Source organism: Giardia intestinalis, chromosome 5 (genome assembly GCF_000002435.2).
Source record: "Giardia intestinalis strain WB C6 chromosome 5, whole genome shotgun sequence".
Classification (NCBI taxonomy): domain Eukaryota; phylum Fornicata; order Diplomonadida; family Hexamitidae; genus Giardia; species Giardia duodenalis.
The window spans coordinates 989097-1008224 of NC_051860.1; the positions used below are offsets into that span (position 1 = coordinate 989097).

Here is a 19128-nt window from a genome sequence, read left to right on the forward strand (position 1 = left end):
AAATGCAAGAGCTGGCATCTGCTATTCGTCTTTCTTGCTCCACACTCCAGCAAGAGCTAATGCAAGCGCAGGAAGTTGTTGCTAGGCTAAAGAACTCCAACGAATTCGATCAAATTTGCATTTCTCTGATTGAGAACTATTCGGCTCTTAATTTGGAGCCACAACATGTCTTTGCCGTCGTGATCCAGCTCCGTTTATGGGTTAAGGTTGAGGATAATATCAAGGGAGTCGGGGAACTTGTAGCCTTCAGTGAGAAGCTTATTGTGCTGGCCCACTCCGCATTGAATGTTCAGATCCTAAAGCTTATTGCAGAGACACTTGCTTTAGCAATCGCGCACATTGACACTCCTACTTTGTGTACCCTTGTTTCCAAGCATATTGGAACACTTATTGCAAACAGCTCTGTGACGCTCACCGAGGACGCCTACCTCAAGGAGCCCTTGCCGATTGGCAACGTTACGACTAACTCCGCATACATCCAGAAGCTTGCAAGTATTTACATTCTAGCAACGGTCGTAGCTCGCTTCCGTACAGTGACAAACAACCGCAACAGGCTCGACCAGATTTTATCTGCAGATTGCATTAATGGCCTTTTGAAGAATATCAGGACATCAGGGAGTTTCGTAGCTCGCTCTGCCGCAGATTACGCCTTTCAGTACAGTTTGATGATATTTACATATTCTTTTTCACCAATGATTGTGACAACTATTTGCATGCAGATCGAAGAGATCTACTACACTATCCATAAGGCTTTTGAGCACACGCTAGCCGACGGACAGTACCTCCAGTCGTCTCTTTACACGGTAATAATCTTTATCATTTTCTATCAAAACCTATGGCTGGCTGAGTTCAGGGTTAGAAACCGGCCGCTGGCTATGCGTACCACTGAACTAAATGCCCTCTTGGAGTTTTGGAAGACCCATAGGCTCAATGATAGCATCTTCCAGCTCATGCTGAGTTGCTTGGAGTTTTTCTCGAACATGATGTTGAAGCCCTTGCCCATGTCCTTGCACAATGTGACCTGCGAACACGTCCTCGGCTTAATATATAGCTTTATTTCAGTGATTGTGAAATCTATTGATCCGGTGTCCCAGTTAGACAACATTATGCATCTCACCAAAAGAATTCTTTCGATCAGCGACATGCTCATGCACAAGGTTCTCGGTGACTATCTATCTCAGTCGAGTCTTTGCGAGCAGCAGAAGCCAATAAAGTTGTTCTCAAGGGAGCCCAAGGAAATAGCTGCTCTTGCTACGGAAGAGGTGGAAGAGCTGTTTTATGTTACGTTTGGGTCATCCGTGAGCATGACAAAAAAAGACGCCGAGGAAGCTGAGCAGCTGTCTCAGATCGATGTCGGCATAGACTTTAAGATACTACTAGATGAGATTGTCAAAACAAATGCAAGTGTGATGAAAGTTTTGTCCGAGGGAGAGCTTCAGATGATACTCACCAAGTTGTCTGAGATGGCGAAGCAGCTTCTCCACGGACCTGTCGCCGCAGCATCCCAGTTAGGTCCGCTCACTCGGATAATTTCAATTGACAACACGTCTACTGTAGAGTTTTTCATTGCTCTTACGAATGCACCAGGCGCACTCCTTCAACTATGCAAGATAGTCCCGGATGCAGAAAGCCATGAATTTAATAACAGGGTAGGAGAGCTTATCAATCTACTGCTGAGCATAGGTCCTTATCTCTCGTCGTTTTTAAACAGCAGGATCTTTTGGCTGATAAATGAGTTCATGACGGGTAACATCATCATCAACGAATCGTTGCTGCTGCCTATGCTGCCCATGCCCATCCTGCAGCATCTCGAGAATAGCAAGAGTAGCACCGAAGCCTACCTAGCTATCGTCTTGTGCAAAAGCCTCATGACCCGTCTCTATATCTCGATAGAGTTTCAGAAGGATGATCCTAGCACAGATGTTTCTTCCCTGCTTAGCAATATTCAGCCGTCTGTGATGATAAGCTCCCTGGCCACAATGCTTGCAAGGGTTCCTTCTGACGCTACGTTTCACGCCGACCTATTTGAGTTGCTAACCTCTTCGTTGGAGGTTTGCAGCTTCATAGACCCGGTGAGTACTAATCAGTGCTTAGAGATGCTTCTACGGTCGATTGTCCAAGGCTGGGAAGCCCAAGCCCCCGGATATGCGGTGTTTGATGACTACTACAGGCAGAACGATACAATACACCCGTCCCTCCTTACAACCAGCAATATTCTGGCGACCGTCACGACCATTTGCATCTCAGCTTCGATCCCGTTGTCGCATGCCTTCTTCTGCTATGTCTGCTCTCTTGTCAAGCACATTTTTTGTTTTCTGCATCCAATTCTGGAGTTCGCCTACTCCAACCTTCTAACGACTGCTGTATCAGCCCTGAGTGCAGTCTATAGCTCAAAGAGCATCTACCACCAAGAGGATGCTATCAAGCAAGCCATAACCCGCCAGCTCCTAGCAACCATAGTTGAATTCGTCTTGCAATATGATGAGGAGTTCGATCTTCTTCCAGAGTGCCTTCCTCTATTCATCACTATGACTAATTATTTGGGAGTTGTTGGGGATAAAGAGGTGATTAGCTTTATCCAGAGTTCGTTCACACTGCAATTAGCTGCTAGCCCTGACTATCTCTTCACGTCTAGATTGTTGTCTGGTGCATACTTCGCAGGATTGTTGACAAATTTCCTAATGGCATCTCCAGGGACGGATAGCTCCCTCAGATTACCGCCAGACAGCTACATAGCGATTGTAGACGCAGCAATGGGCTCCTTTTTCGATATTACCGTCTCTAGTAGGCAGGGATACTCGACTATAGAGCAGCACATCTGCGCCCTTCTGTACATGTCCCTTGCTGCTGCTGCCCTTCTAGTTACAACCACACATAGCCTAATCTATTTTGAGAAGTATTCGTCTCAGAAGATGGCCGCGCTATTTTACACACTTCCTCGGACGCTTGTCCCCGACTTTCCCTCCTGCGACTTAGCAACAAGTACTTCCATGCTTGTGAGATCCTTGTTGGCAGGACTCACGGCTATCCCGCAGGGGCAAGAGTTCTTGGCCGGCGGCGTCTACGGCCAATCGCTGAAGCTCTCCACCCAGCTGCTCACAGCCCCTGAGGGGGATGCTTCTGGGGGTAAGCTGGCCCCGTCCAGAGATCAAGTTTGGGCCAGCATTCTGCAGGCTGGATTTCTTGCGGCGCCGGAGGAGGATCCATGTGCAGGCGCCGACACGTTCAGCCTGTTCGTCGAGGCGATGGACCAGATCGTCAGCGACTCCTTCGTCTACGCAGAGGCGATCCTGCAGGTGCGGCTCGTCGGCGTCGCGCTCGAGCGGGCGGGCGAGTGAACGGAAAGTGATCCGACGGAGACTCGAACTCCGGACCTCTCGCACGTCAAGCGAACGTGCTAACCAGCTACACTATCGGACCGCGCCGCCGCGTGAAAACGCATAATGAATAAAATCGTTTTGTCTGAGCAGTAGGCTCTCGAAAATGGCGGCCCTGGACGAGATCCGCGAGAAGCGCGCCCAGATCCTCAAGGAGCTCTGCATCCGCCGCGACTACACACATGCGCTCCTAGCCACGCCGGCAGCCGTGTGCCGTGCCCGTCGCGCCGTCAAGGACGCCCAGGTCCTTGACTCCTGCACCATGGTCTTCCGTGACATCGACCGCGACGCCATTCAACGGGCCATCCAGCGCGAGCCCGTCCGCTCCTCTTGGAGGAGCAACATGGCCAAGATCGACCCCATTGCGGCCGTCAAGAAATAGTGTAAATATTCAATCGTGTAATGATTTACAGAAAGCTAAAGCTGCACCATGGATGACTGTCTGGAGCCACTCAGCAGAGGCGCGGTAGAGTACATAGACGCAGTAAGACTAGAATTGTGAGTGAGTTGCGGCTTGGGGAGTCCAGGAGGTTTCCGCGGGGCGCGCTCCCTCAGTGGGCCGCCTCTCCTGGGCCGTATCACGAACCACCAGACGAGGAAGCCGGCCACCGCAACGAGGACGAGGAGGACGACGACCACGATCGCAGCCGTCGTGCCACCCGAGGATTTGTTAGATGGAGCAGGGACTCCGCAGACGAAGTCGCTTGTGAGAGAGAAGCCTTCATCGCATATGCAAGTGGGCTTTACGCCGTTCTCAGACACGCACCTGCCGTTGCCCCCGCAGATCGTCACGGTGCCGTCGGTGCCGCGCTGGACGCACTGGCTGCTGATACAGAGCTGGTCAAGAACACTTTCATACCCATACTTGCACTCGCATGTACTATCTGTGGAAAGTGGACAGTTGCCATTCCCCCCGCAGAGTGTCCCGCCGGAAACGCAGGCCGATGGGTAGCAAAGGGTCCCGTGGAGGGTCCAGCCCTGGCTGCAGCTGCAGGTAGCAGAGGATCCCTCGCCGGAGCACGTGCCGCCGCCGTTGCAGACTTTCCCGTCCTTGAGACACCTTGTGGGGATGCAGTCCCTTCCAACCAGGGTGTAATAGTTAGCACACAGACACATGTAATTGCCATTGTTATTCTCGCAGGCGCCGAAGCCGCTGCAGAGCTTCTGGTCCGACGAAATACAATTGCTGTGCACGCAGCCATTCTGGCCAGGAAGATTTTGGAAACCAGAATTACAATCGCACTTCTTAGTATTTTCATTACACGTTCCACCACCGTCGCATACCTCTGCAGAGATGCTTGCATGCGCCCCGAAGCACTCCTTGACAAAGCACTGGCCGGTCTTCTTGTCTGTGCGATACTGATCACTGCACTGGCACATTCCCTGGCCAGCCACAAGGCTCGCGATGCATACTCCGCGCCCCTTACACACTGTTTTAGAGCCGTTCTCATCCGAGATGCACTGGCTATAAACACAGATGTTTGTCCCGACTAGGGTTGTCCCGGGGTTGCAAACACACGCCCCAGTGTCCTCGCCGTTATCATTACACGTACCCATGCCATAGCACGTTTTTTCTGTCTGATCGTATGGATCCGACCAAACGCATCTGGATTTTCGGCACTTCTTGCTAGCACTGTCAACGACGAAGCTCGAGTTGACGCAGACGCAGTCAAAGCTACTGCCACCAAACTGACAGCTTCCTATGTCAGTACTCCCATCGACACCACATCCATCTGTCGGACAGTTGTCAAGATAGCAGGCTCCGTCACTGTGTCTCTTATAATTTGTGGCACAGTTTTCACACTTTGCCCCAGTATACGCTGGAGGACACTTGCAGGTTTTCGACTCAAGGGAACAAGTTCCTACGTTACCGCATATTTTATTAGTATCCGTTGAGGAATCAACACACGCATTTGGTATGCACAAGTACTCTCCAAAGATCCCATACTCAGAATCACACTTGCACGAGTAATGGCTCTTATCATTTGTTGCGCATTTCCCATGACCAGAGCACTCAACATTCTTATCCGATCCTCCGGGTAAAGTTGCACTGCGACAAACCTCCTTCATGCACTTTCCATCCTCCATCTTGATGACATCATACCGTTCTCTTTTGCACTCACAATACGACTTAGTCGGGTCAGTAGAATTAATGACACACGATCCAAAGTGACGACCGCCACACATCGTATCTACTTCAGCTCCTCCATCAAGCCTTGGAACTTTAAATATGCATTGCTTTGGTAGACAAAATCCATCAACCTCTGCATAATTATCAGGTTGCTGTGGTTGCTTGCACTTGCAAGTATAATCGAGGTGATTACCCTCTGATCCCACTTTTGTGCATTCTCCGACAGTCTCGCCACCGCAGATAGTTCTGGTAACTTTTCCTGTACTATCTGTAGTGTTAATTAAGCACATAGGACTCACACAGGTCTTTTCAAATGGCTCTGTTCCTCGATCGCATTCGCATCCATTGGGTCCGCATCTGCCCAAGCCTCCACAGATGACTGGTGTATCTGTCTCGGCTCCGCTAGAAATGCACCTATCCGAAATACATGTACTTCTCAACTCGCCGTTCACATCTCTAAGTGTGACCAATTTAGCATTATTATTGCACCTGCACTTCTTGTCCTTGAGTAGAGAATTTTCTTCAGCACATGTCCCCATTCCGCTACATACAATGGGCGGATCATCCGACAACCTTCTGTAGATGCACTTACTTGGAATGCATTGGGAATTGAGTTGGCCTCTTTCGTAGCCCTCGGAGCAGACGCAGCCGTAACGATTACCGCTCTTCACACATCCAGCCAGGACATCTCCTCCGCAATAGACATCGTTATATGATACGCAACTAGGATGGACGCAGATATTATTAATCAATTTAAGGGAAGATCTGCACTTGCATGAATAACTTCCGTTATCAGAATTCTTGTTGCACGTACCAAGGTATCCGTCATATACCTGACATTCAACGTACTTAACTTCGCTGTCATGAATCACCTTTCCAACGCACCCTGGATGAGTGCAGTAACCTCCAAAGGCCTCCAGGCCACTTTCGCACTCGCAGCCGTACCGGCCAGTTAGCTGGTTGTATGCGCAGACCCCCTTTCCGGAGCAGACAAGCACGTTGATATCCGGATTCCTTATGTTATCTGATATGCCAACTGGCAGGCAGTCGTAGCTGTAGCACATGTCACCGATCTTGAGGAAGCCATTGCTGCAGACGCAGGTTCCAGTACTGTCTATATATCCCGCACCAGGACCACCGCAGAGTCCCCTTGCTCGGTGGGTCTGTGGATTTGCGTTCTTACTCTTTGAAATGCACGTCTTGTTGTACGTAACATAGTCCCCAGTGCAATTACACTGCCACGTTGTGTCCCGGCCAACAGTGCATTGATACATAAGGTTAGACTGAGGAATGCAGTAGTCTGGTGCATAGGGGCCAGCAAGTGTTTTGTCAAGCTTGCATGCATCAGTAACACACGCCTTCAAGTCGGGGTTCCACGTAGCATCTGGACCGCAGTCGCATTTATATCCTCCGCTTTTATCCTTCTTTTTGACACAGTCTCCCACACCGCCGCAGTAATTGTACCACATGTGACTATCGGGTTGGCCATCGTGACAGTCATTATGCATGCAGGTTTTATTGTGTTCTCCAAAGTGTACAAGGTGAAAGCCATTTGGACACTGAGTGCACGTTTCAGGTAGATCGGGTTTGTCGGAAGGTTTAGCGCACGTAGGCAAGTCATTAGCTGGCAGGTTTTCTGTTACATTCTCAAGGAATCCACAAAAGAACCTTCTCGTCTTGTCTATCTTACTGATAAATACACATCCAGGCTTAGCGGAGAAGGTGCCGTTGTAGGCGGAGACATTCCCATCACTGGAGTCTTTAGGAACGCATGTGATGAACGGATTGCTAGGATCGCCGAAGGTAGTGTACTGACCATCTGGTCCGCAGACGCGTGAGTCAGCAGCACGTGCGGTGGGCGGTTGCGGCGTCGATATGATGCATTTTTTGGCGGTGCATACGCCATCTATCTCCTCTGCAGTGGTTGTATCACAAGTTTCGCACTTATTGCCTGTGTAGATAGGCGAACACTGGCAAGTCATCGTATCAGGAGCCTCAGCACTAACGACAATGCGTCCATGATCGCTGCAAACCGTGGCAGGGATATCCACCAGACTGCTCAAGATGCAGCGCCCTGGAGCGATGTAAGTATAGTCCTGATCACAAGTGCATTGTATATTTCGTAGATCGTCCGTCTTGCACGTGCCGTGTCCCGAGCAGACCTTCCCCAGCTCCTCGTCCATGCATGCAGGGGACGTGCACTCTCCGCTGACGGCAATGAGCATGTCCGGGCAGCGGCAGTGGTACTCGCCATCGGACTTGACGCATGTTCCTCCGTTCTTGCATGATTCCTGGTTGTTTGAGGTGAGGCACCCCACTGGAACGCACTTGTCGCCTACCTGAGCGGATTTCCCAGGAGTGCAAGTATCACAGAGGTCGCCCGTGGCAAGCCCTCGGCAATCGCACTTATAGCCAGCCCCGTTGCGCACACAGGCGCCCACTCCACCACAGATCTCAGTAGCAGCGCTGTCTGTGCACGCGGAGTATGTGCAAAACTTATCGACCTGGACTGCGTCTGGGTCGCAGGCGCACTTGGGGGCACCGTCGCCTTCTTCTATACATTTTCCAAAGCCCCCACAGACGACCGGGGACCCGTCGATTGTGGCCACGCACTCTGTCCTGACGCACTTGTGCCCAACGCGTGTGTAGCCAGCATTGCACTTGCAGCGGTAGTGATATGATTCGCGATCGAGGCCCACGTCGAGGGTGCACGTTCCCTGGCCTGAGCACACGACCCCATCCGAGTCCTGGCAGGCCCGCGCATTGCACGTAGGGAGGGCGTCAGACGAAGAGCTTTCCACAGCGATCGCGTTGGCGTCGTCGCACGACTGGCAGAGGCCCCCGCGATAGATCGGGTAGCAGTCGCACGCGTAGTCGTCAGCACTCAGCCCGGCCAGCCCGGGGTCCTTCAGGAGGCAGCGGCCGCGGCCGTTGCAGGGGGCCTTCGTTGCCTCCTGGTCTGAGTAATCGCCGGTGTTGAAGCAGCTCTTCGGCAGGCACTCGCCCTCGTAGGACACGAAGCCATCGGGGCAGGGGTCGCACGAGTACGCCCCCGCGTAATAGGTGCACTTGCTCGACCCTGTGCACTCCGTCCCGTTCACGAGGCAAGCGTAGTTGACGGCCCTGTCTGCGGGTGTCTGCCCACTGGTAGTTACCCTGCGGAACCCTGCACGGGGAGCATCGCACGCAGCCCCCGCCCAGCCCCGCCTGCACTGGCAGAAGTATGCTCCGTCCCCGTAGGCGCAGTCTCCGTTAACACATGCAGGTCCTGTCCCGCATGCACTGGCGAAGAATACAGTAGCATACAGGAGAATCAGCATACAGTGATTTTAAAGATGGCCCTGGCTTACCATGTGTTAGTATGTTACAAACATAAGAAGGGTAATCCATAGGTTGGTCATTTGCGAATAAGAGTAGATTGCCTCTGAACTGTCCTCAGATGCTGCGTATAGCAGGATTAAATCGATACGTCACAAGGTTGAGCCTATTTTGGATTTTTCTTGAAACATTTGCTCTTTTCCATGGGGTGTTAGATCCATTTGACATGCATAACAGCGCGGGATTGCATGTGCAATACAGCGAGCTGCAAGTTCAGCAAGCTGATATTCTTTGGGCTGGAGAGCTCGAGTAAAGGTGGTAGTAGAGCCAAAACCCATCAGGCACCCATTAAACTGAGGAGCTGAACATACGATAGGTGGAGCACCGGTGCCCAGTCCCATGCATCTCAACTTAAGCGCGTTAGACAGAGCGATAGTGGAGACCAGCCTTCTCCGGTGCTTTCGTAAAACTACTATGCAGTGGTCTCCTGCTGAATCTACTACCGGTCATTTGAACGCTTTGTGCAAACTCTAGATCGACAGCGACGATCTATCGTTAGCCTTGACGTTCATAGATGACGCATGACCACGAGATGTTAATGCACTTAGATTCCACGTGCTATCCTAGTAATGGAGACATGTGCCACTATCATCTACGATCGACCTCCACGCCGCCTTGTTTCTTGCTGCAGGCAAAGGACTTGGGTGTGATTTACTTGTCTGTAGTATCTACCACTGCGCGATGCTCCTCAGGCGGGGAGGCAGGCATGGCTCACCGTCCATGGTGATGTCATAGCAGCTTGCGCACGAGCATCAGCATTCCTTTGTCAGTGGTAAACGGCCACGAAAACGCAGACCCCGTGGGAGCTTCGGGGCTGTTCACAAAGGCTTTCCGCTCTCGATATGGTTGAGGATGCTGCGGCAGGTTCGCTCGACCATGGAGTAAACCAACTCAAAGCGGCCGCAGTAGTATGGGTCGGGGACATCTCCCCTTCCCTCCGGGTCATAGTCCCGGAACATCCGAACCTTGGACTGGTCGCGCCTCCCCACTTCCCGCATTATGTCTTGAAAGTTGCTTTTGTCCATGGCGAGGATGAGGTCAAAGTCGTCATAGTCCGACTTGCGCCAGTGCCTAGACTTCTTTGAAAAGGAGATGCCGAGATTGTCAGCTATGGCTTTCTGTGTGCCGTATTCCGTGGAGGTGTCTTCAGGATGCCCGAACATGCCACAGGAGTCCACCTGTACCTGGCTAGACAGGCCCGCCTTCCTCACTAGATGCTGCATGACCCCATGCGCCATGGGGGAGCGGCATATGTTCCCGAGGCACACAAAAAGGATCTTCATGGTCTGCTTGGGGGGAAAGGGAAAATATCACACAAAGATGTGAATTTATCACACTTCAACAATGTAAATCAAATTGCATTTGGTGCTTAAAACCTTCGAGCCCCCGAGACAGATGGCGAAGCTGAAGAACCACACCTCCAAGAACCAGAACCGCAAGGACCACCGCAACGGCATCAAGAAGCCCAAGAAGTCGGCGTACACGTCACACAAAGGCATGTGTCCCAAGTACCTCAGAAACCTGAGGAGGTCTCGCGCCAATGACCCCCGCCAGTCTCTCCGTCCGAACCTCAACAAGGAGTAAATAAGGGTGTAACTTGCTTCTTCATCAGTGCTTCTGGTCTCCAGTACAGGAGTGATCAGTGCAGGCCCTAGCTAGAGCCGGGGAGAAAGATCTAGGCTTCTGACGGGCTTCTCACCGGCCTCTTGAGAATCCAGAGGGCAGCGAAAAGCGCGCTGAATGCCGTGTGCTGAGGCTAAACTGAGAAGTGCGAGTGTTAGATGGCTTGTGAAATTTCCAGGTAGCGAAAAAATAAAACTCTGTCCAGCAGCCTGCAATGTCCAAGGACACGGTCTTTCCTATTGCCGTTTTGATAGACGACCTGAAGAATGAAGACGCAAATGCCAGGCTCAGTGCAGTCAAACGCATAGATCAGATAGCTGTTGCCTTGGGCCCGAAGCGTACGAGGGATGAGTTCATTCCGTTTCTCTGTGAATGCGTTGACGACGATGACGAGATTCTTATCGAGCTGGCGCAGAAGCTGGGGAAGTTTGTGGACCCAGTGGGAGGGCCCAACTACGCTCCAACCCTTCTGAACCCTCTTCGTCTTCTGGCGTGTGCTGACTCAAAACTCGTCCGGGATGAGGCCATAGCCTCTGCAGTGCGGGTTGGAAGCAAGCTCACCGACAAAGACTTCGCAACATCATTCGTCCCCATGGTCGAGGCCCTTATCAAGGGCGAATGGTATAATCACAGAACTTCCGGAGTGGGGCTTGCTCACCTGGTGTTCAAGCGCTGCACAACGTCAACTATTCGCAATGACCTCCTTGAGGCCATCCAGCGCTTGGCCCAGGACACGTTACCTATGGTCAGGCGAACCGTGGCCGAGTGCCTCTCTCAGATCGTCGAAGATGCAACGGGGCAGGAGATAGCATCCTCCATTAAGACAGTTCATCAGCTTCTGGGAGATGACTCGCAAGATTCAGTGCGAGCGGTGAATATTGCTACTACTCCCTATGTGATGGTGGCCCTCAATAAGCTGCTAATTAGCGGAAAAGATGTCTCGGAGAATGTCATTCAATCAATAAGGGACGAGCTCTATCGTAAGTTCCTTTCTGTCTTCTGCGTAGATGAGTCGTGGCGTGTTCGTCACGCGTGTGCAGATATCTTTATCAACGTCCTAGAAGGATATCTAGGCTATACGACCGTCTTCGAAAAGCCTGCTGCCGCGAGAGCATCGACGACTGATGTGCCAGACTGCAACGAAGCCATAGATCTCATTTCTGACAATAAGCCCAACACTCTCGACACTCTGAAAGAAGCCAGTTTGAAGATCCTTAACAGTAAGCCGTCTGCGCCTGCAGGAAGCAACTACGACGCCGCAAACGTCGTGAGGGCCTTTGCAAAGCTTCTCTCCGACGAAGAGCCAGAGGTCCGCTGCATCGCAATTCAGAGGGTTGTGCGCGTTGCCAGCCGCATCAGCCCGGCAAATATCCTTGCCTATCTCTTACCGGTTCTTACGGACCGCGCGTCCAACGATAACAGCATCTTTGTACGCTCTGCTTTGGCGAGAAACGTCGTCGGTCTCGCGCAATTTATTGGAAAGGATGACTCCATCAAGACAATTAAACCGATCATAGCAAAGCTTCTCGAGGATCGAGATCCCGACGTGCGTGTAACCACACTTCTTAGCCTGCCGCACATCATCGAGGTCACGGGCGTCCAGCCGTTCACTACCAACATCCTTCCCACGGTTGTCTTGTTAGCAGATGACAGCGACTGGCGCATTAGAAAGTCCGTGGTACAGGCCATCCCGGGGATAGCAAAAGACCTCGGTGTGGCCTTCTTCGATGAGAAACTCTCTGGTCTCTGCATGAATTGGCTTTCAGACACCGTTAACTACATCAGAAGGGCTGCGGTGCGCAATCTCGTTCAACTTTCGACTATCTTTGGGCAGGAATGGACGCTAAGAGTGCTCGTCCCCAAGATAGCAACTCTGAAGCAAAATTCAAACTATCTGCAGCGAATCAATGCACTCTTCTTCATCCAAGAGCTTGCGGCCGCTAGCAAGTCGAACATAGTGGCACAGCACCTAGTGCCCATTGCACTTCGCATGGCTACAGACCCCATCCCTAACGTCAGATTTATGGCAGCCGAAACACTGGGCAAGTGTGCCCCTTATGTGCCTGCGCAGTGTCGTGAGAGCCAGATGAAACCTTGCCTGATGAACCTGACGAGTGACGTCGACGTCGACGTCAAGGCCTTTGCAAAGGATGCTCTGAAGAGTTTACAGTAGGAGCTGGATGCCCGTTGTCTGCAGCAGCCCTTACTTGCCTTGAGTATCTTATTGCTGCAGTCACCAGTTGCGGATAGTACACAAAGCGTAGTAAACCTTACCTCTTAGTGTTAGCGTTCGACTATGCTTTGGCAGTGTTACTTGCAAAGGATCTTCCTCATAGCTTCAATGACGGTAGACGGAAGCTCGTTCATAGTGGAGACCTCGGCTACTTGTAAAGAGGCAGGGATGGCAACGTCCTCTGGGTCTATGTTCTGATTTGTGGAAATGAGGCTGGAGACATGGCTAAGAACTTCATGTCCGGCAATACCCATGGCGAGTATTAGAAGCAGCTTCAGAGTAGACTGGTGGGTCTCCATCAAGGTCACAATGTTAGCGCTGTCACAACCTTTGGTTGCTATGTAGACAATAATTGCTGGAGGCGAAGCAAGCGCCTCTGAAGAGCAGCACCGCTGATCGGATGGGATATCGCAAAGACGCAGCAGTCTGCCTGGAAGAGAATCGATACACCCAGTATAAATAGCTCCGTCGACCGTCTTGACAGTATCAAAGGAGGCTGGTGACTCTGTCGGAGAAATGAGGGAATAGTAGAGTTTCGTTTTCCCGGAGTGGGCGTCCCCGCAGAGGTATACTGTGGTGATCTTGGATCCTGGCCCGGATATGCGTGAAATCCTCCACAAGATTATAGACAACAAGACCGTCAAGCCAATGGCGAGAACAGAGGCAATGGCCAGATGTTTGCTCATGGGCGTCTGGTCGACCTATGCTGTCGCTTGCCTTTTTTTGCGCTAAAGTGTTCTGGATGGACATCAATAGGTTTCAATACAGTGGCTGCGATTGAGCTAGCCGAAAGGTCACTAAAAGGGAGACGTGAGAAAGTGCTGAAGGTAATCGGTAGCCTGCCATAAAGCCGCCAAAGAAAAAAAATCCAGAGATGGCGTATGTTTCATTGCTCGTTCCACCCGACGTCTAACACGCAGAAAGACAGAGAAGCACGCTCCCGTTGCACGCATCTCCCCCAAGAGCGTCTTTCGCGCGTCCTTTATCTTTATCGGCATAGTGCTTTCATTGCACTTTGCAACGGCACTTGTAACGAAAAAGTAAATCGAGGCTGCTAAAACACAGGGCTGCACAGCATCCTTGCACCTGCGTAGCCGATAGGTACGGGTGACCGTTTATCCCGGGCTCGTGTGGGCCCGGGTAGGCACGGTCAAAGAGTTTCCTTCATTCAATTTTTAGATCCATCTGGCGCACGTTACGAGGCCTGGCTCCCGGTCCGGCCCTACCTTGCGTGCGCATATCTCCGGGATCTGCGCCGCGTCTGCTCGCGGCGATTTCGGTTATGCCGGCCCGAACACTCCTTCATTCAACAGGCCCGGAAGAGCGACTTCACCCGAACAGCGGCTGACCAGATACAAAGCAGGATGGGGTATTTACACCATAATCTACACAGACGATCCATTAGTGAGCAAACTCCTGGGGCGAGCCTATGGAGAGATGGTTCGGAGGCCGGAGGGGCTGACACCCCCTACTCTTCCTGGGGTAGAAACTGTCTGTGAAGCACCGAGATTCATCCTCCCAGTGCGGCTGCCAAGGTTCGTTCTTGACGCTGCGCCGGGAGAAGCCTTCGAGACACGCATCCTCTCAACGGTGGATGTGGACGTCGGAATTCTTGCTCGAGACGTGGACCCTGCGCGGCTCGGGGTCATGGTTGCAGAGCTTGGGATAACGCCTTGACAAAGGGTACAAGCTCTGCTACCGCTGCGACTAGTTGATCTGGACGAGGAGCGTGGGCCGGATTTAATGTATGACGTGAGAGGACTCTTTGCCGTTTTAATGGTCTGCTTAAGCTGACTCGTGTGGTTCTTTGTGTCGTCAAGTGTCATCCTCTGCTTTGGATTCAGCGCGGTGAATATTTTGTTAGCCTCGTGGCGCTTCAACGCCTCGAAGTGTTTCTGTAGGGCCTCCAGATCTGCTGCCCACCTGGTCATAATGTCGACTTTTCCGGCCTCGATGCGCTGCTCTAACGAGTTCTTTCGAATCTCAAAGCGCTTGTGAATTGGCTCGCTTCCTTGCTGCTCTAGGAAATCTTGGAGCTTCTCATGTGCCTGGATCTCCTCGGCCTCCATGGCATCTGCCTCCCGCTTCAGAATAATGGCCTCCTCAAAGTGCCCCGTGCGACCGGCGGAGATCTGCTTTTCGCGGAGGTTCAGAAGTGCAGCAGAAAACTTGACTGGAGCGCGCTGGAACGCAGTCTCCCCGTTCTTCAGCTCATAGTTGTACTCTATTTCAAGCTCGTCACGTTTCGCGCGCGCTTTGTTCTCGAAAGCGAGGAGGCGCTCCTCCCACGTTCTATTAAATCTCTCTAGCTCGAGTTCGTACTGCTGTTCAATGCGACGGCACTCGTCATTGTACTGGGACTTCTGCATGTTTACCATATCTTCCTGCTGGCTCCTGGCTAGTTCGCCGATCTGGTCCCGCATTTTGGCCGCCAGCACGTAGTCCTGTGCATCAACGGCCTCCTGCATGCGCTGCTTGAGTGTTGCAATGGTGCTTGCGATGTTAGACGCCTCCAGACCAAAATCAGCCATTTAAAATTCTAGGGTTAATTTTTTCAAATTTTTCCATTGCACTTTGGCCATAATATGCATTTTTATTTTGATTTTCAATTGTATTTTAGATGTACGCCTCTTAGATCGGAGGGATGGTATGCAGGGTTGTTTAGAAACCAGCTCGGCAAACTCAGAAAGAAATAGAGAAAAAGATCGGAGAACTTATAACCAGGGGCTGCCTCGGCGTTGACTCTATTACAAACAGATCGTGCTCGGCACCGCACATTCTACCCTCTTCTTTATCTAAACACTCTAGCCCTAAACGATGTTGTAGAGTAGTATTATAAGGTATAGTATTAACTTATCTGCGTTTAATAAATTTAGGTTATGATTTCGTGTCCCTCTGACATTATTCTCATGGAGCCGAGGGGACTGGCCGCCTACTTTCAAAACATGGGGGCTCTATGTGGACTTGCAGACAGTATTATCTACTCTGAGGTGTCTGGGGCCATGTTTGCCGCGATGACTCCTGAGGCCTTTCTAACGGCACTTAACAGGCCTCTGGACCCCTGTGTGCTTAAGGAGTTGCGGCTGATCCAGAGCCTTATTCAGCAGAAGATAAAGGATAGCGTGCCTTCGTTTTTGGACAGCGTTTGCAAAGGTGTTATCCTGGGATGCTCTCCCACCCTCAATACTGAATGCAATGGTGATTCATCTGGTGAAAACATAGCTGACCTCCGGAGAGACTGTCCCTCATTTGGGGACGCGCCCAGATCTAGTCGATTCTATGAGATAGCAGTGCTTGGTTGCTGGAACAGTTCTATTTTGTGTGTTCCAGTCGACACCGTTGGATGCTACTTAGATGAATGTAATTACCCTAATCACCCGTCTCCTTCTATGCTCCCTCGCGGGTCTCTAGTCGACATTGTACTGAAGAGTGGATGTTCTGCCAGGTCTTCGATTGATACCGATAATATAAAATTAGTTATTCCTTGCTCTAACACGTGGGAGGCGTCTCTAATGGGGCTTCTTTCCATGGTACATGACTATCTGAATACTGCACGGAAAGCCACCCACCCACCCTTTCATATTGGGATGTATTCGGCTCTTCCGTTCGCCTCGTCAGTCAGTCAATCTAGTAACCATGATGGTAATGTACTCACTACAATAACTCTGGCGGATGTTCTAGAGTCCCCGGAGGCTATGTCCCAGGAACACACGTCCTACATGGAGCAAACTGCGTTTAGGTCTATCGACGAAGATATAGCGTGCAACAGCAGCTCACACGATGGCCTGTGTAACCCTAACGCTGATCAATGTACGGATTCTCTCAAACCCGTATCTGCCCCAAGCCCGATTGAATATGAGCCTTTGTCTCCACCTTCAGAGCAGCTGTTTCCAAGTTACCTGTTCTCTAATACTTCAGGTGCCTATAAGGAATTATTTGGCAGGCTTTCAGCCAGCGCGTCTGGTGAGATCCCATGCTACACTGACATTTGTGCTACTGGGATACCTCCATCCGGTTTCTATGCCCCTCTTCCCCAGTCTTCTGGGGTGTCTATTGGTATGCATAAAAGCCTTTCTGACATGCCTCTACCATTCATGAACGCTCCCAATATTCTTCTACCTAATACAATCGCTAACGCCCACGTGAACAATAGGCTGCTTAGTAGTACGATGCAGTGCTTTAATGGATTTATTTACAAGTATAACCCTATGCTGGTCTTGCCCCTGTCCACTCGTTTCCGCGGAAGGATAGAGTTCATCCAGGACGGATACGGTTGTATAGTGTGTCCCCCTTTCAGCAAGCAAAGTCAAACAGCCCAGAGCATACCCACCTTCATGAATCCCGAGTTTGTCATGAGCGCAGAGAAGGCCGGGTGCGCCAGTATGCGAAAAGTGTTCCAATCGCTCGTGAACATTCCCCAGGATGTCCATAGCATGATGAACTATTCTCCACCAAATATCTCCTCGCTAAGCTCCTTCAATATCGCTGACGGGCTGTCGCTGTGCTGCTTCTTCGCAGCCCCCTGGGTCCAGACATCCCCTAACACCCCTGACTGTTCACTGATAAGAGGGGACATTGTTGAGTTCAATCTTATACACGGGTATGGATATCTAGACGAGTATGCCGTCTATGGGAGTGCGAATCAGCCATTCTATCCGCTTGTCTCCAATGCAGCCCTAGAAGCTATGGCTAAACACGGTGGTCGTTTGGCCAAAGGGAAAGGAGAAAAGCAGCGCACAGAGAAGAAGAAAGGAGACGAGGCCCAGATGAAGCACAGTCTCTCAGCTCCTGCCGTCTCCACGAACCCCCTTATGAAGTTTAATCGAGCTGATCTCACCGACTACTATTTCCTGCATCAGTCAACGAGTAATACCGCTGAGTATATCACGCTTCTGGCAGACAAGATTACCGTGGTCAAAAACACCCGTGTAACCAAATCACAGTGGCACAGCCTTCTCGTTGATGGCCACATATATCAAGGAATTGTCTACACTTTCAATGAAGCAGAAAATTACGGATTCATTAAGTCCTACGGTAATCGTATGCAGGCAGGAACGCTGAGTCAAGGCATAGAGGTTTATTTTCGTCCCTCTCCTTCTAGTACCTGGAAACCGGAAAGAGGGTGCTTTGTTTCGTTCAAGGCGAAGTGGGTGGATTCTAAGGCCCAAGCAAGAGAGGTCAAGCCCATCTATAGCCGCACAAGCAGCTTCTTCTTTGGGCAGTGCCTGGGGGTCTTTCCTCCTTTTGCTATAATCAGAGCAGTGGCGCATATTGAGCACAAGATGAGCACGGAGAAATACGGCTTTTCCGGCCGCACGGTAGACTTTCTGCAGTGCCGTGGTCTCTTGACGGCAGGGGCCGATCCAGAGCCATATGTCTATGATGGTCAAGACCCTTCGTTCTCTTGCAGAAAGATAGACCCGTATTGGGCCAGCGATGTTTACTTCGTCCGTACAAAGACTCTTGCTCAGGCGCTCAAGATATCCCTCGGGGTGGGCTCCTATGTCGGGTTCAACATCGACCCTGACATTAGCACGCATCTGCGAGCAGTCAATCTGTCAGTAATTGACCCTAGTATTTTCACTGATATCCTCAGCTATATTCAAAGGTACTCATCTAATGCCATTATACCTTCCCTCCGACATTCTGTATTAACGCAGCAGTCTATAGAGAAACTACCGTGGTCCCTTAACTTCCACATGCCAACCAGGGCAGAGCCCACTCCGTTACGCGCCTTTACATTCCACCTTGAGCTTGGCTCGCTGCAGGCAGTGTTCCAGGAAGGGACACTCCAGGATACGGGCTTTCTTCACAATTGTCAAATCAGGCTATCGTCTAAGTACGACACTCAGCTTTTAACGATTCCATTGAATAGCGTCTTGAGACCGCTAGAGGTTGCTATTCCTTCCTCGCAATATGTATTTGTATGCTCAGAGATAGACTCTACCAACGTGCTGCCTAATCAGCTCTATGAGCTGGGATATTCTAATACACTGTTACCGAGCACGTCCCCTCAGACCCATACAATAAGTCTAGCCCTACTTGTGAACTCCTCCACGACTTGCTATGCAATGCAAGTGTCCTACATAACTGATGAGTACGTCATCCTTAATAGCTTGACGATCAAATACGATACCTGTACAGCAGCGGAGTACGTGGAGCCCAGCCTCTTCTATATAGGAGTACCCAGATCAACATACCCACTGGGGTACATGTTCTTCGGGATGACGGTATATCTAACGGTATTGTCCACTAAACCGGAGCAGCTAGCCAACGGTCTAGTGCTTGGAAAGCTGTTTGCAAACAGAGATTATATATTAGTAGTATTTATTCTGTCTTCCGTTGACATAGAAATTACAGCACCTACTCAAGCGCAGAGTTGACGC

General features: G+C 51.0%; 10 protein-coding genes and 1 non-coding gene across 11 annotated transcripts; 6 read left to right on the top strand and 5 right to left on the bottom strand.

Moving 5' to 3' along the window:
* Positions 1–2: 2 nt before the first annotated feature.
* Positions 3–3338, top strand: GL50803_0060183 (uncharacterized protein; the record flags this gene model as incomplete). Its single annotated transcript, XM_038046196.1, has 1 exon — positions 3–3338. The coding sequence occupies one exon, from the start codon at positions 3–5 to the stop codon at positions 3336–3338; it is 3336 nt and encodes a 1111-aa protein (XP_037902167.1).
* Positions 3339–3346: 8 nt separating this feature from the next.
* Positions 3347–3420, bottom strand: GL50803_00t0063. Its single transcript has one exon. It is a non-coding gene; the product is annotated as a tRNA-Val (tRNA).
* A 63-nt stretch (positions 3421–3483) lies between these two features.
* On the top strand, positions 3484–3759 carry GL50803_007427 (uncharacterized protein; the record flags this gene model as incomplete). The annotated part of the gene is made up of 1 exon (XM_001704038.2): positions 3484–3759. One exon carries the CDS (start codon positions 3484–3486, stop codon positions 3757–3759), a length of 276 nt encoding a protein of 91 aa, XP_001704090.2.
* A 35-nt stretch (positions 3760–3794) lies between these two features.
* On the bottom strand, positions 3795–8828 carry GL50803_00113213 (High cysteine membrane protein EGF-like; the record flags this gene model as incomplete). Its single annotated transcript, XM_001704039.1, has 1 exon — positions 3795–8828. The coding sequence occupies one exon, from the start codon at positions 8826–8828 to the stop codon at positions 3795–3797; it is 5034 nt and encodes a 1677-aa protein (XP_001704091.1).
* An 876-nt stretch (positions 8829–9704) lies between these two features.
* GL50803_0014456 (Low molecular weight protein-tyrosine-phosphatase) lies at positions 9705–10169 on the bottom strand (the record flags this gene model as incomplete). The annotated part of the gene is made up of 1 exon (XM_001704041.1): positions 9705–10169. One exon carries the CDS (start codon positions 10167–10169, stop codon positions 9705–9707), a length of 465 nt encoding a protein of 154 aa, XP_001704093.1.
* Positions 10170–10281: 112 nt separating this feature from the next.
* GL50803_0014457 (Ribosomal protein L29e) lies at positions 10282–10470 on the top strand (the record flags this gene model as incomplete). Its single annotated transcript, XM_001704045.1, has 1 exon — positions 10282–10470. One exon carries the CDS (start codon positions 10282–10284, stop codon positions 10468–10470), a length of 189 nt encoding a protein of 62 aa, XP_001704097.1.
* A 253-nt stretch (positions 10471–10723) lies between these two features.
* On the top strand, positions 10724–12682 carry GL50803_007439 (Ser/Thr phosphatase 2A regulatory subunit A; the record flags this gene model as incomplete). Its single annotated transcript, XM_001704046.1, has 1 exon — positions 10724–12682. The coding sequence occupies one exon, from the start codon at positions 10724–10726 to the stop codon at positions 12680–12682; it is 1959 nt and encodes a 652-aa protein (XP_001704098.1).
* Positions 12683–12819: 137 nt separating this feature from the next.
* Positions 12820–13428, bottom strand: GL50803_0014458 (uncharacterized protein; the record flags this gene model as incomplete). The annotated part of the gene is made up of 1 exon (XM_001704047.1): positions 12820–13428. The coding sequence occupies one exon, from the start codon at positions 13426–13428 to the stop codon at positions 12820–12822; it is 609 nt and encodes a 202-aa protein (XP_001704099.1).
* Positions 13429–13616: 188 nt separating this feature from the next.
* On the top strand, positions 13617–13786 carry GL50803_0060002 (Sec61beta family protein; the record flags this gene model as incomplete). Its single annotated transcript, XM_038046182.1, has 2 exons — positions 13617–13621; positions 13663–13786. 2 exons carry the CDS (start codon positions 13617–13619, stop codon positions 13784–13786), a joined length of 129 nt encoding a protein of 42 aa, XP_037902168.1.
* A 383-nt stretch (positions 13787–14169) lies between these two features.
* On the bottom strand, positions 14170–15273 carry GL50803_007444 (uncharacterized protein; the record flags this gene model as incomplete). The annotated part of the gene is made up of 1 exon (XM_001704049.1): positions 14170–15273. The coding sequence occupies one exon, from the start codon at positions 15271–15273 to the stop codon at positions 14170–14172; it is 1104 nt and encodes a 367-aa protein (XP_001704101.1).
* A 348-nt stretch (positions 15274–15621) lies between these two features.
* GL50803_0024505 (uncharacterized protein) lies at positions 15622–19125 on the top strand (the record flags this gene model as incomplete). Its single annotated transcript, XM_001704052.1, has 1 exon — positions 15622–19125. The coding sequence occupies one exon, from the start codon at positions 15622–15624 to the stop codon at positions 19123–19125; it is 3504 nt and encodes a 1167-aa protein (XP_001704104.1).
* Between the last annotated feature and the right edge of the window lie 3 nt (positions 19126–19128).